At 45.9% G+C, this 12,654-nt stretch overlaps 1 protein-coding gene across 1 annotated transcript in view; it reads left to right on the plus strand.

Moving 5' to 3' along the window:
- Positions 1-291: 291 nt before the first annotated feature.
- The window catches only part of LOC147730250 (LHFPL tetraspan subfamily member 7 protein-like), a 773,975-nt gene continuing 761,612 nt past the window's right edge, over positions 292-12,654 (plus strand). The window contains exon 1 of the mRNA XM_086955015.1: positions 292-816. Coding sequence (XP_086811141.1) covers positions 577-816 — 240 coding nt within the window. The 5' untranslated portion in view covers positions 292-576. The remainder of the gene's footprint in view (positions 817-12,654) is intronic.

The raw sequence follows: 12,654 nt of genomic DNA on the forward strand, positions 1-12,654 counted from the left end.
GTTCTGCCTGGCTTAGTGTCTTTGAGCAGTCTCTGCCCTGTCTCCTGGTGTGACCATGGATCTGCATTTATAATCCTGCCTGTCTCCGAGCAGTCCCTGCCCTGTCTCGTGCAGTGACCTTGTATCTGCATTTGCAGTCTGTGCCCTGCCCCGTGCAGTGACCCTGTATCTGTATTTGCGTCCCTGCCCTGCCCCGTGCAGTGACCCTGTATCCTGCTCGCCGCTCCGAGGAGCCTCCCCTCCCTCGCTCCTGGGTGCCTGCGCTCTCCCCGCTCCCAGCATCGCCTGCGCACTTCCTCTCCGCGCGCACTCCTGCTCACCCGCGGCTCTGCTCACGTGCGCGCTGTGGTGCGCGAGGGGTGCTGGCAGTGAGCGCCGCCCGCTGCACCCGCGGCTCTGTGCATTGACTCTGTGCACAGTCCTCCCGCGTGCCCCCTGGAGTGCAGTTCCTCAGTCTCCTGCTGTGCCCTGCCCGTGCTGATGGGGATGCCCGCCCGTCCGGGGGTTCCGTGCCAGCTCCTCCGGCAGTGACCAGCCCGCACCCTGCGGCTGCGCGCGCCCACCCCCGGGTCCAGGATGCTGGGCTGCGTGGGGTGCTTCTGGGTGCTGCTGTCCTCCTGCCTGGTGGCGGTCTGCAGCTTCAGCTTCCTGTCCCCTGCCTGGATCGTGAAGGGGGGCAGCAGCCTGCACGGCCGGGAGCCGGTGAGCTTTGGACTGCTCTGGCACTGCCCGCAAGCCCCCGTGCTCCAGCTGTACAAGTGCTACACCTTCGGCGGGCTGGCCAGCTTCAACCGGATCCCGTCCAGCTCCTGGCAGGTAGGCAGAGAGCGGGGGGCACCCTGTGCGGTGTGCGTGCGGGACAGAGCGAGGTGCGTGTGGAGCGCCGAGCGTGGATACACCGCCGAGGGTCCGCGCGCTGCCCCCGGCACATTCAGGGTATTCACGGTGCAGAGCGTGTGTATGTATGATTCAGAGCGACGTGCTCCTACAGCGCCGAGAACACTCACACACTGCCAGGCGCATTTTCAGGGCAGAGCGCACGTGCGCTGCTGAGTGTGTGTACGGCGCCGAGTACATTAGGGTGCTGGGTGCGTGTACAGCGCCAAGTGTATTGTCATTTCCGGATGCACATACGTTGCTAAGCGCGTGTACGGCACCTAGTGCATGTGCACTAAGTGCTTGTGCAGCGAGGGCACATACACAGTACCGCGAGCATGTGCAGTGTCAATCGCCTTTTCAGTGCGTAGTAAATGTACTGTGCCCAGCCTACGTACGGCTCTGTGTGTGTGTCTTAATTTCTAAGTGCATGTCACTGCTAATGGGATGTGCCGTGCCTGATACACACGCACAGTGTACAACAGCGCTGCGGGGAAGTACTGCCCGGCTCCGCTGCTCCTCCCGTGAGCTGTCCAGTGTCCAGGGGGGACCTGCCCACGGCTGCTCACGAGGAGCCCTCTGCAGCGCCACGAATGTCCCCATTTATTATCCAGCGCCTCTGTACATGCCCCAGGTGCAGAACCGAGTGAATGGAGAGCACCTCGTGATACCAGCAATGCTTCCCTCTGTTCATTTGAGTGGCTTCAATCTGGTACCTGTGAAGTGTGAGGGACCTGCATCCCCGCCCTCCCTTCAACGTCCGCATTATTTGTTTACATTCCTGTTGTGCACAGGGTTGTGGGGTAAAAGGTTCACAACTTTAATTCCGGATTTCGTAGCTGTATGTAAAAGGAAAGTGTGCTTCTTTGTGCTACTCTAAAGAGGTTCGACTTTTTAGAATTAAAGAGAAAGGAGACGTTGTGTTTCACAAAACACCCAAAAAGGTGCAGGGGAAGCGAATGGAGAAATATTTCGAAAACATTGCTTTAATTGGAAATTAAATACACATCTGGAGGCCGCAGTGAGTTATTAGTGACTGACAGTGGTGCAGCATTTGACTAAGGCAGTACTGCTACTTGTACATTACCCCTAGTTTTCCGTGCTGCGCGCTGTCTAATAATAGGGAAGTGCTGCTGCTTTCACAGTACTACTTTTCCATGCTTTATGCGGTCCAATATTAGGGGAGTACTGCTACTTGTACAATAATGCTACTTTTCCGTGCTGTATGCGGTCCAATAGTAGGGGAGTACTGCTACTTGTACAGTAATGCTACTTTTCCATGCTGTATGCAGTCCAATATTAGGGGAGTACTGCTACTTGTACAATAATGTTACTTTTCCGTGCTGTATGCGGTCCAATAGTAGGGGAGTACTGCTACTTGTACAGTAATGCTACTTTTCCATGCTGTATGCAGTCCAATATTAGGGTAGTACTGCTACTTGTACAGTAATGCTACTTTTCCATGCTGTATGCAGTCCAATATTAGGGGAGTACTGCTACTTGTACAATAATGTTACTTTTCCGTGCTGTATGCGGTCCAATAATAGGGGAGTACTGCTACTTGTACAGTAATGCTACTTTTCCATGCTGTATGCAGTCCAATATTAGGGGAGTACTGCTACTTGTACAATAATGTTACTTTTCCGTGCTGTATGCGGTCCAATAGTAGGGGAGTACTGCTACTTGTACAGTAATGCTACTTTTCCATGCTGTATGCAGTCCAATATTAGGGTAGTACTGCTACTTGTACAATAATGTTACTTTTCCGTGCTGTATGCGGTCCAATAATAGGGGAGTACTGCTACTTGTACAGTAATGCTACTTTTCCATGCTGTATGCAGTCCAATATTAGGGGAGTACTGCTACTTGTACAATAATGTTACTTTTCCGTGCTGTATGCGGTCCAATAGTAGGGGAGTACTGTTACTTGTACAGTAATGCTACTTTTCCATGCTGTATGCAGTCCAATATTAGGGGAGTACTGCTACTTGTACAATAATGCTACTTTTCCGTGCTGTATGCGGTCCAATAGTAGGGGAGTACTGCTACTTGTACAGTAATGCTACTTTTCCATGCTGTATGCAGTCCAATATTAGGGGAGTACTGCTACTTGTACAATAATGTTACTTTTCCGTGCTGTATGCGGTCCAATAATAGGGGAGTACTGCTACTTGTACAGTAATGCTACTTTTCCATGCTGTATGCAGTCCAATATTAGGGGAGTACTGCTACTTGTACAATAATGTTACTTTTCCGTGCTGTATGCGGTCCAATAGTAGGGGAGTACTGTTACTTGTACAGTAATGCTACTTTTCCATGCTGTATGCAGTCCAATATTAGGGGAGTACTGCTACTTGTACAATAATGTTACTTTTCCGTGCTGTATGCGGTCCAATAGTAGGGGAGTACTGATACTTGTTCAATAATGCTACTTTTTTATGCTGTATGCAGTCCAATAATTGGGGAGTACTGCTACTTGTACAGTAATGCTACTTTTCCATGCTGTATGCAGTCCAATATTAGGGGAGTCCTGCTACTTGTACAATAATGTTACTTTTCCGTGCTGTATGCGGTCCAATAGTAGGGGAGTACTGCTACTTGTACAATAATGCTACTTTTCCGTGCTGGATGCGGTCCAATAGTAGGGGAGTACTGCTACTTCTACAATAATGCTACTTTTCCGTGCTGTATGCGGTCCAATAATAGGGAAGTACAGCTACTTGTACACTAATGCTACTTTTCCATGATATATGTGGTTCAATATTAGGGGAGTACTGCTACTTCCACCATAATGCTACTTTTCCGTGCTGTATGCGGTCAAATAATAGGGAAGTACAGCTACTTGTACAATAATGCTACTTTTCCATGTTATATGTGGTCCAATATTAGGGGAGTACTGCTACTTCTACCATAATGCTACTTTTCCGTGCTGTATGCGGTCAAATAATAGGGAAGTACAGCTACTTGTACAATAATGCTACTTTTCCATGTTATATGTGGTCCAATATTAGGGGAGTACTGCTACTTCTACAATAATGCTACTTTTCCGTGCTGTATGCGGACCAATAGTAGGGGAGTACTGCTACTTGTACAATAATGCTACTTTTCCATACTGTATGTGGTCCAATAGTAGAGGAGTACTGCTACTTGTACAATAATGCTACTTTTCCGTGCTGTATGCGGACCAATAGTAGGGGAGTACTGCTACTTCTACAATAATGCTACTTTTCCATACTGTATGCGGTCCAATAGTAGGGGAGTACTGCTACTTCTACAATAATGCTACTTTTCCGTGCTGTATGCGGACCAATAGTAGGGGAGTACTGCTACTTGTACAATAATGCTACTTTTCCATACTGTATGCGGTCCAATAGTAGGGGAGTTCTGCTACTTCTACAATAATGCTACTTTTCCGTGCTGTATGCGGACCAATAGTAGGGGAGTACTGCTACTTGTACAATAATGCTACTTTTCCATACTGTATGCGGTCCAATAGTAGGGGAGTTCTGCTACTTCTACAATAATGCTACTTTTCCGTGCTGTATTAGGACCAATAGTAGGGGAGTACTGCTACTTGTACAATAATGCTACTTTTCCATACTGTATGCGGTCCAATAGTACGGGAGTACTGCTACTTGTATAGTAATGCTACTTTTCCATGCTGTATGCAGTCCAATATTAGGGGAGTACGGCTACTTGTACAATAATGTTACTTTTCCGTGCTGTATGCGGTCCAATAGTAGGGGAGTACTGTTACTTGTACAGTAATGCTACTTTTCCATGCTGTATGCAGTCCAATATTAGGGGAGTACTGCTACTTGTACAATAATGTTACTTTTCCGTGCTGTATGCGGTCCAATAGTAGGGGAGTACTGATACTTGTTCAATAATGCTACTTTTTTATGCTGTATGCAGTCCAATAATTGGGGAGTACTGCTACTTGTACAGTAATGCTACTTTTCCGTGCTGTATGCGGTCCAATATTAGGGGAGTCCTGCTACTTGTACAATAATGTTACTTTTCCGTGCTGTATGCGGTCCAATAGTAGGGGAGTACTGCTACTTGTACAATAATGCTACTTTTCCGTGCTGGATGTGGTCCAATAGTAGGGGAGTACTGCTACTTCTACAATAATGCTACTTTTCCGTGCTGTATGCGGTCCAATAATAGGGAAGTACAGCTACTTGTACACTAATGCTACTTTTCCATGATATATGTGGTCCAATATTAGGGGAGTACTGCTACTTCCACCATAATGCTACTTTTCCGTGCTGTATGCGGTCAAATAATAGGGAAGTACAGCTACTTGTACAATAATGCTACTTTTCCATGTTATATGTGGTCCAATATTAGGGGACTACTGCTACTTCTACCATAATGCTACTTTTCCGTGCTGTATGCGGTCAAATAATAGGGAAGTACAGCTCCTTGTACAATAATGCTACTTTTCCATGTTATATGTGGTCCAATATTAGGGGAGTACTGCTACTTCTACAATAATGCTACTTTTCCGTGCTGTATGCGGACCAATAGTAGGGGAGTACTGCTACTTGTACAATAATGCTACTTTTCCATACTGTATGTGGTCCAATAGTAGAGGAGTACTGCTACTTGTACAATAATGCTACTTTTCCGTGCTGTATGCGGACCAATAGTAGGGGAGTACTGCTACTTCTACAATAATGCTACTTTTCCATACTGTATGCGGTCCAATAGTAGGGGAGTACTGCTACTTCTACAATAATGCTACTTTTCCGTGCTGTATGCGGACCAATAGTAGGGGAGTACTGCTACTTGTACAATAATGCTACTTTTCCATACTGTATGCGGTCCAATAGTAGGGGAGTTCTGCTACTTCAACAATAATGCTACTTTTCCGTGCTGTATTAGGACCAATAGTAGGGGAGTACTGCTACTTGTACAATAATGCTACTTTTCCATACTGTATGCGGTCCAATAGTACGGGAGTACTGCTACTTGTACAATAATGCTACTTTTCCATGCTGTATGCAGTCCAATATTAGGGGAGTACTGCTACTTGTACAATAATGCTACTTTTCCGTGCTGTATGCGGTCCAATAGTAGGGGAGTACTGCTACTTGTACAATAATGCTACTTTTCCATGCTGTATGCAGTCCAATATAAGGGGAGTACTGCTACTTGTACAATAATGCTACTTTTCCATGCTGTATGCAGTCCAATATTAGGGGAGTACTGCTACTTGTACAATAATGCTACTTTTCCGTGCTGTATGCGGTCCAATATTAGGGGAGTACTGCTACTTGTACAATAATGCTGATGATACTCAGCTGGTGGTCGGCCTCACTCAGCTGGCGGAACAACCTGAGGTTTTACACGACTGCCTCGCCAATGTTTATCGTTGGATGTCTATCTCTGCCTTAAAGCTCAATGGAGGTAAAACCGAGCTGATGCTCCTGGGCAATCCCAGTCCCTCCATTATTGCGACCTGTTGGCCCCGGTCTCTTGGTGACCCACCATCCCCCAAGAAGGAGATCAAGTCCTTGGGAGTATGGCTGGAAGAAGATCTGTCCTTCAGGACTCATTCCAGGAAGACTGCAGGGGTTTGCTTTGGCTTACTGAAATCAGCCCGAAAGGTGCTACCTTTGCTTCCTGATCCAGCAAGGAAGCTGTTGATACGTGGCCTAATTCTATCGAGGCTCGATTATGGGAATGCGCTGTTTCTCGGTGCCCCCGAAGCGACCTTCAAAACCCTCCAACAGGTGCAAAACGCAGCTGCGAGAATCCTTATGGATGTTCCCAGAAGGCAGTCTGCTGCTCCTGCCCTCAGAGCGCTTCACTGGCTCCCCGTGAAGGAGCGGGTGAAATTTAAAGCGCTATGTACTGCCCATAAAATTTTACATGGCAAAGGCCCCCCTATCCTTGCTAATATGGCCCGTCCCTATAAACCCCCACGTCTGCTGCGCTCGGACCAAAAACACCTTTTGCAGTCAGCCAGAGTAAGAAAAGCTCGTTCTGGGGGCAGGCGTTTCTCGGTGCAGGTGGCGTCTCTTTGGAACTCTCTGCCCCTCAGGATTCGCTCAGAGCCCAAGATCCTACCATTTAGGAAACTTCTTAAGACCTACTTGTTTCCACAGTAGTGATTAGCTGAGTCTCCCCTTCTGGTCTGTTGCGCCGGGACGCCCCTGGGTAAGCTGAGCGCATTATAAATTTCATATTATTATTATTAATAATGCTACTTTTCCGTGCTGTATGCGGTCCAATAGTAGGGGAGTACTGCTACTTGTACAATAATGCTACTTTTCCATGCTGTATGCAGTCCAATATTAGGGGAGTACTGCTACTTGTACAATAATGCTACTTTTCCGTGCTGTATGCGGTCCAATAGTAGGGGAGTACTGCTACTTGTACAATAATGCTACTTTTCCATGCTGTATGCAGTCCAATATTAGGGGAGTACTGCTACTGGTACAATAATGCTACTTTTTCATGCTGTATGCAGTCCAATAATTGGGGAGTACTGCTACTTGTACAATAATGCTACTTTTTCATGCTGTATGCAGTCCAATAATTGGGGAGTACTGCTACTTGTACAATAATGCTACTTTTTCATGCTGTATGCAGTCCAATAATTGGGGAGTACTGCTACTTGTACAATAATGCTACTTTTCCATTCTGTATTCGGTCCAAGAGTAGGGGTATACTGCTACTTGTACAATAATGCTACTTTTTCATGCTGTATGCAGTCCAATAATTGGGGAGTACTGCTACTTGTACAATAATGCTACTTTTCCATTCTGTATTCGGTCCAAGAGTAGGGGTATACTGCTACTTGTACAATAATGCTACTTTTCCATGCTGTATGCAGTCCAATATTAGGGGAGTACTGCTACTTGTACAATAATGCTACTTTTCCATGCTGTATGCAGTCCAATAATTGGGGAGTACTGCTACTTGTACAATAATGCTACTTTTTCATGCTGTATGCAGTCCAATAATTGGGGAGTACTGCTACTTGTACAATAATGCTACTTTTTCATGCTGTATGCAGTCCAATAATTGGGGAGTACTGCTACTTGTACAATAATGCTACTTTTCCATTCTGTATTCGGTCCAAGAGTAGGGGTATACTGCTACTTGTACAATAATGCTACTTTTTCATGCTGTATGCAGTCCAATAATTGGGGAGTACTGCTACTTGTACAGTGCTGCTACTTTTCCATGCAGTTCAATAATAGCGGAGTACTGCTACTTGTACAGTAAAGCTACTTTTCCATACTATGCATGTGGTCTAAAAATAGGGGAGTACTGCTACTTGTACAATAATGCTACTTTTTCATTCTGTATGCAGTTCAATAATAGCGGAGTACTGCTACTTGTACAGTAAAGCTACTTTTCCATACTATGCATGCGGTCTAAAAATAGGGGAGTACTGCTTCTTGTACAATAATGCTACTTTTTCATGCTGTATGCAGTCCAATAATTGTGGAGTACTGCTACTTGTACAATAATGCTACTTTTCCATTCTGTATGCGGTCCAATAACAGGGGTATGCTGCTACTTGTACAATAATGCTACTTTTTCATGCTGTATGCAGTCCAATAATTGGGGAGTACTGCTACTTGTACAATAATGCTACTTTTCCATTCTGTATGCGGTCCAATAACAGGGGTATACTGCTACTTTTACAATAATGCTACTTTTTCATGCTGTATGCAGTCTAATAATTGGGGAGTACAGCTACTTGTACAGTGCTGCTACTTTTCCATGCAGTTCAATAATAGCGGAGTTCTGCTACTTGTACAGTAAAGCTACTTTTCCATACTATGCATGCGGTCTAAAAATAGGGGAGTACTGCTACTTGTACAATAATGCTACTTTTTCATGCTGTATGCAGTCCAATAATTGGGGAGTACTACTACTTGTACAATAATGCTACTTTTTCATGCTGTATGCAGTCCAATAATTGGGGAGTACTACTACTTGTACAATAATGCTACTTTTTCATGCTGTATGCAGTCCAATAATTGGGGAGTACTGCTACTTGTACAATAATGCTACTTTTCCATTCTGTATGCGGTCCAATAACAGGGGTATACTGCTACTTGTACAATAATGCTACTTTTTCATGCTGTATGCAGTCTAATAATTGGGGAGTACAGCTACTTGTACAGTGCTGCTACTTTTCCATGCAGTTCAATAATAGCGGAGTTCTGCTACTTGTACAGTAAAGCTACTTTTCCATACTATGCATGCGGTCTAAAAATAGGGGAGTACTGCTACCTGTACAATAATGCTACTTTTTCATGCTGTATGCAGTCCAATAATTGGGGAGTACTGCTACTTGTACAATAATGCTACTTTTTCATGCTGTATGCAGTCCAATAATTGGGGAGTACTGCTACTTGTACAATAATGCTACTTTTTCATGCTGTATGCAGTCCAATAATTGGGGAGTACTGCTACTTGTACAATAATGCTACTTTTCCATTCTGTATGCGGTCCAATAACAGGGGTATACTGCTACTTGTACAATAATGCTACTTTTTCATGCTGTATGCATTCCAATAATTGGGGAGTACTGCTACTTGTACAATAATGCTACTTTTCCATTCTGTATGCGGTCCAATAACAGGGGTATACTGCTACTTGTACAATAATGCTACTTTTTCATGCTGTATGCAGTCCAATAATTGGGGAGTACAGCTACTTGTTGTTAGGAATTAGTGTGGGTTTAGCTCCCTAGTCCGGTCTTTTTCCTTCTTTCTTCCTTCATGTTGGTGTCCTTCCTTTGTTTCCTTGTTTTTGGTAGCCCCGCCCACTTCCTCCGTGGTTTTAGGTCGCCAGCACTAGGGCTCTGTGCTTGGTTTCTGACCTTGTTGGAGTCTATCCTGTAGTCGGATTTTTGTGCTTTCTGGATTACGACGTGGGAATCTGTGGATCGTTTTCATATCGCTGCTCGGCAAGCGGAGGCTTCCTGCTGCACGAGGATTTGTGTACGCCGCCCGGCTGGGTGCCGTTCCGGTCGTCGTCCTGAACGAGTGGGAGTCAGCGGTAACGTACCAAAGCGGCCGCTTTGTGAAAATCGCGTGTATGCGCTGCTGCTGTGTTTCCATTGGGATTTACGAGACTGAATAATAGGGTTTTCCTCGGCGAGGGAAACTCGGAAGCTTTACCGGGTTTTTTGGGCACCCGAAGTTAGAGTAGTTTTCATTAGCGCTACCTTGAAGGCGTGTTTTAGTCTGTGGCCACAGAGATTGAAAATTTAGTCGGATGCAGTGGTGCCTAGTGCGCACTTCAGATTTTTGTTTAGGGGTTTTTTATGTCAGACGTATGACTTTTTTCCCCTGGTCACGCATAGTACATTAAGCAGGGTGTACTTGCATTGGGATTATTTGCTCTTCTCGGATACCACCTGACCATACCACAAGTAAGGAGAGGTTTTGGGTGTGTTGGATGATTACTGGTGGGGATGGGGAATCAAAGGAAGGAGCACTGGGATATATGTTAACGTACTCTTTCTTTTCTGTGCATCTTCTCTCTTGTGGCTGCAGGTCAGGATCTCCTTCCCCAAGCTACAGAAGAGGGTTTGCTGTGCTGTAGCAAAGAGAGAGCATTGGCTTTACTTTTTCTTTGTTTTACCTTTTTCCTACCTTCTCCCTTTTCCCGGTTCGCGCTCACGCTGTACATACAAGTGCGTGCGGCGATCCGAGGGGAGGCAGAAGAGTGGGGCCATCCTCGCTTCCGTGGTTGTGGGTTGAGTCGGCGAAAGATCCAACAGAAAACCAAGCCTACAAAATTACAACCACCTGAGCGAGAATGGATGAGGATGGGAATGAGTTGGAAGAAAGAGCCCCTACTGTTCAGGAACTAATAGGAGCTGTAAACGCACTGCAACTTAAGGTGCAGGAATTACAACAAGAAAACCAAGGGTTACGTCAGGAGATGAGTGTAGGGAAAGTTAAAGCTTCTGTTTGGGGAATGGGTAAATCTCCAATAGTACATCCAGCTACTTTTCAATTCGATAGGAGCACGAGTGCCAGTAATCCCCCTTTAACCGTTAATGTGACTACACCCTCCCCTGTCCCTTTGGCGGTTCCGGAAAGGTTCACGGGTGATTCCAGTAAATATAGTATTTTCATGAATCAATGCCATCTGCACTTTATGTGTCGACCCGCTTCATTCCCTAATGACTCCACCAAGGTGGCATTTGTTATATCGTATCAAGCAGGGACTGCGGCGTCTTGGGCTGTGCCGCTAGTTGAGAATGAGGACCCTGTTTTGAACGATTTTGTGGCTTTCAAGGAACAGATGCGGTGTCTCTTTGCAAAACATGCGTTTATGCAAGCGAGTGACGCTGAACTGCTGAAACTAAGACAGGGAAAACAAGATCTCATGACTTATGTCTCCACTTTTAACAGGTTAGTGTCTGAAACCCGTTGGCCCCCTGATAAGAGAACTTCGTTATTCTACCAAGGGTTGTCAGAAGACCTGAAGGATATTGTCTCCCAAGTGGTGAATCCCCCTGAAGATTGTGTGGAATTCATAGACCTTGTGGTGAAGCTTAACCATAGGCTAACGGAGCGTAGAGGAGAGAAGAACCGCTTTCACTTTTCTCGTGTGGTTCCAACTAAGGGAGAGTTAATGAGTCCCGTGAAGGGAGAGAGTGGGATTACCCCTGAGCCCATGGAAATAGGTGGGGTGCGGGGTCCCCTCACGGCTGATGAGAAAAGTAGAAGACGCACTCATAATTTGTGTTTGTATTGTGGGCAGGGAGGACATTATGCCAGGGATTGCACTGTTAAACCTTCTTCCAGGCCGTCCAAGAAGGTGGTGGCCTGTGTGCAATCTTCTGATGCTTTGGTGATGCAAGATAGGCCCAATCCCTCCTATCAAATTTCGGGCATAGTCAAAAGAGTGCCCAAACATTTCATGATCACGGTCTGCTTAGTAGTGTCTAACAGTCACAGGACTCCGGTGTCCGCCTTATTGGATTCAGGAGCCACTGGCAATTTTATGGATCTCAAGTTAGCGGAACGATTGAAAGTGCCCTGGGTTCTGAAGGAACAACCAGAACCTGTGAGGGCTATTGATGGAACTGAATTGACCTCAGGTACAATCACTAAGCAGACGGAGCCCTTATGCATGGTGTGTGATAATGGCCATTCGGAGTACCTTAGGTTTGACTTAATCGATGCCCCTTCGTTTGGTGTTGTGTTAGGGGTTCCCTGGTTGCAATCCCACAATCCCCGCATCGATTGGTTTAGGAGAACGGTGACTCTTGATTCAGCCTTTTGTCTGCAGAGTTGTTATAAAGTGGCTACTGATTGGGTTACCCCTCTTTCTTGTGCGGTTGGAGATGGATTGCGGTGTGATGTGCAGACTATACCGGAAGCTTATGTGGAGTTTGCGGAGGTGTTTGACAAAGGGCGAGCGAGGGACTTGCCTCCCCATCGTTCTTTTGATTGTCGCATAGACCTAATACCTGGGGCGACTTTACCTTGTTGTCGAATTTACGCATTATCCGAGCCGGAGGAACACCATTTAAAGGAGTACATAGATGAGATGTTGGCTAAGGGGTTTATTCGACCTTCCTCTTCTCCCGCTTCCTCGTCTATCTTTTTCATCCCCAAACGAGAAGGTGGTCTTCGCGCCTGTGTGGACTACAGGGCGCTCAATAAGGGTACTATTAAGAACAAGTATCCCCTCCCTTTGATTCCGGTGTTACTGGATCAGCTGAAGCATGCAACGGTGTTTACCAAATTAGATCTCCGAGGGGCATACCATCTCATACGAGTC

Source organism: Lissotriton vulgaris, chromosome 2_1 (assembly GCF_964263255.1).
Source record: "Lissotriton vulgaris chromosome 2_1, aLisVul1.2, whole genome shotgun sequence".
NCBI classification, from domain to species: Eukaryota; Metazoa; Chordata; class Amphibia; order Caudata; family Salamandridae; genus Lissotriton; species Lissotriton vulgaris.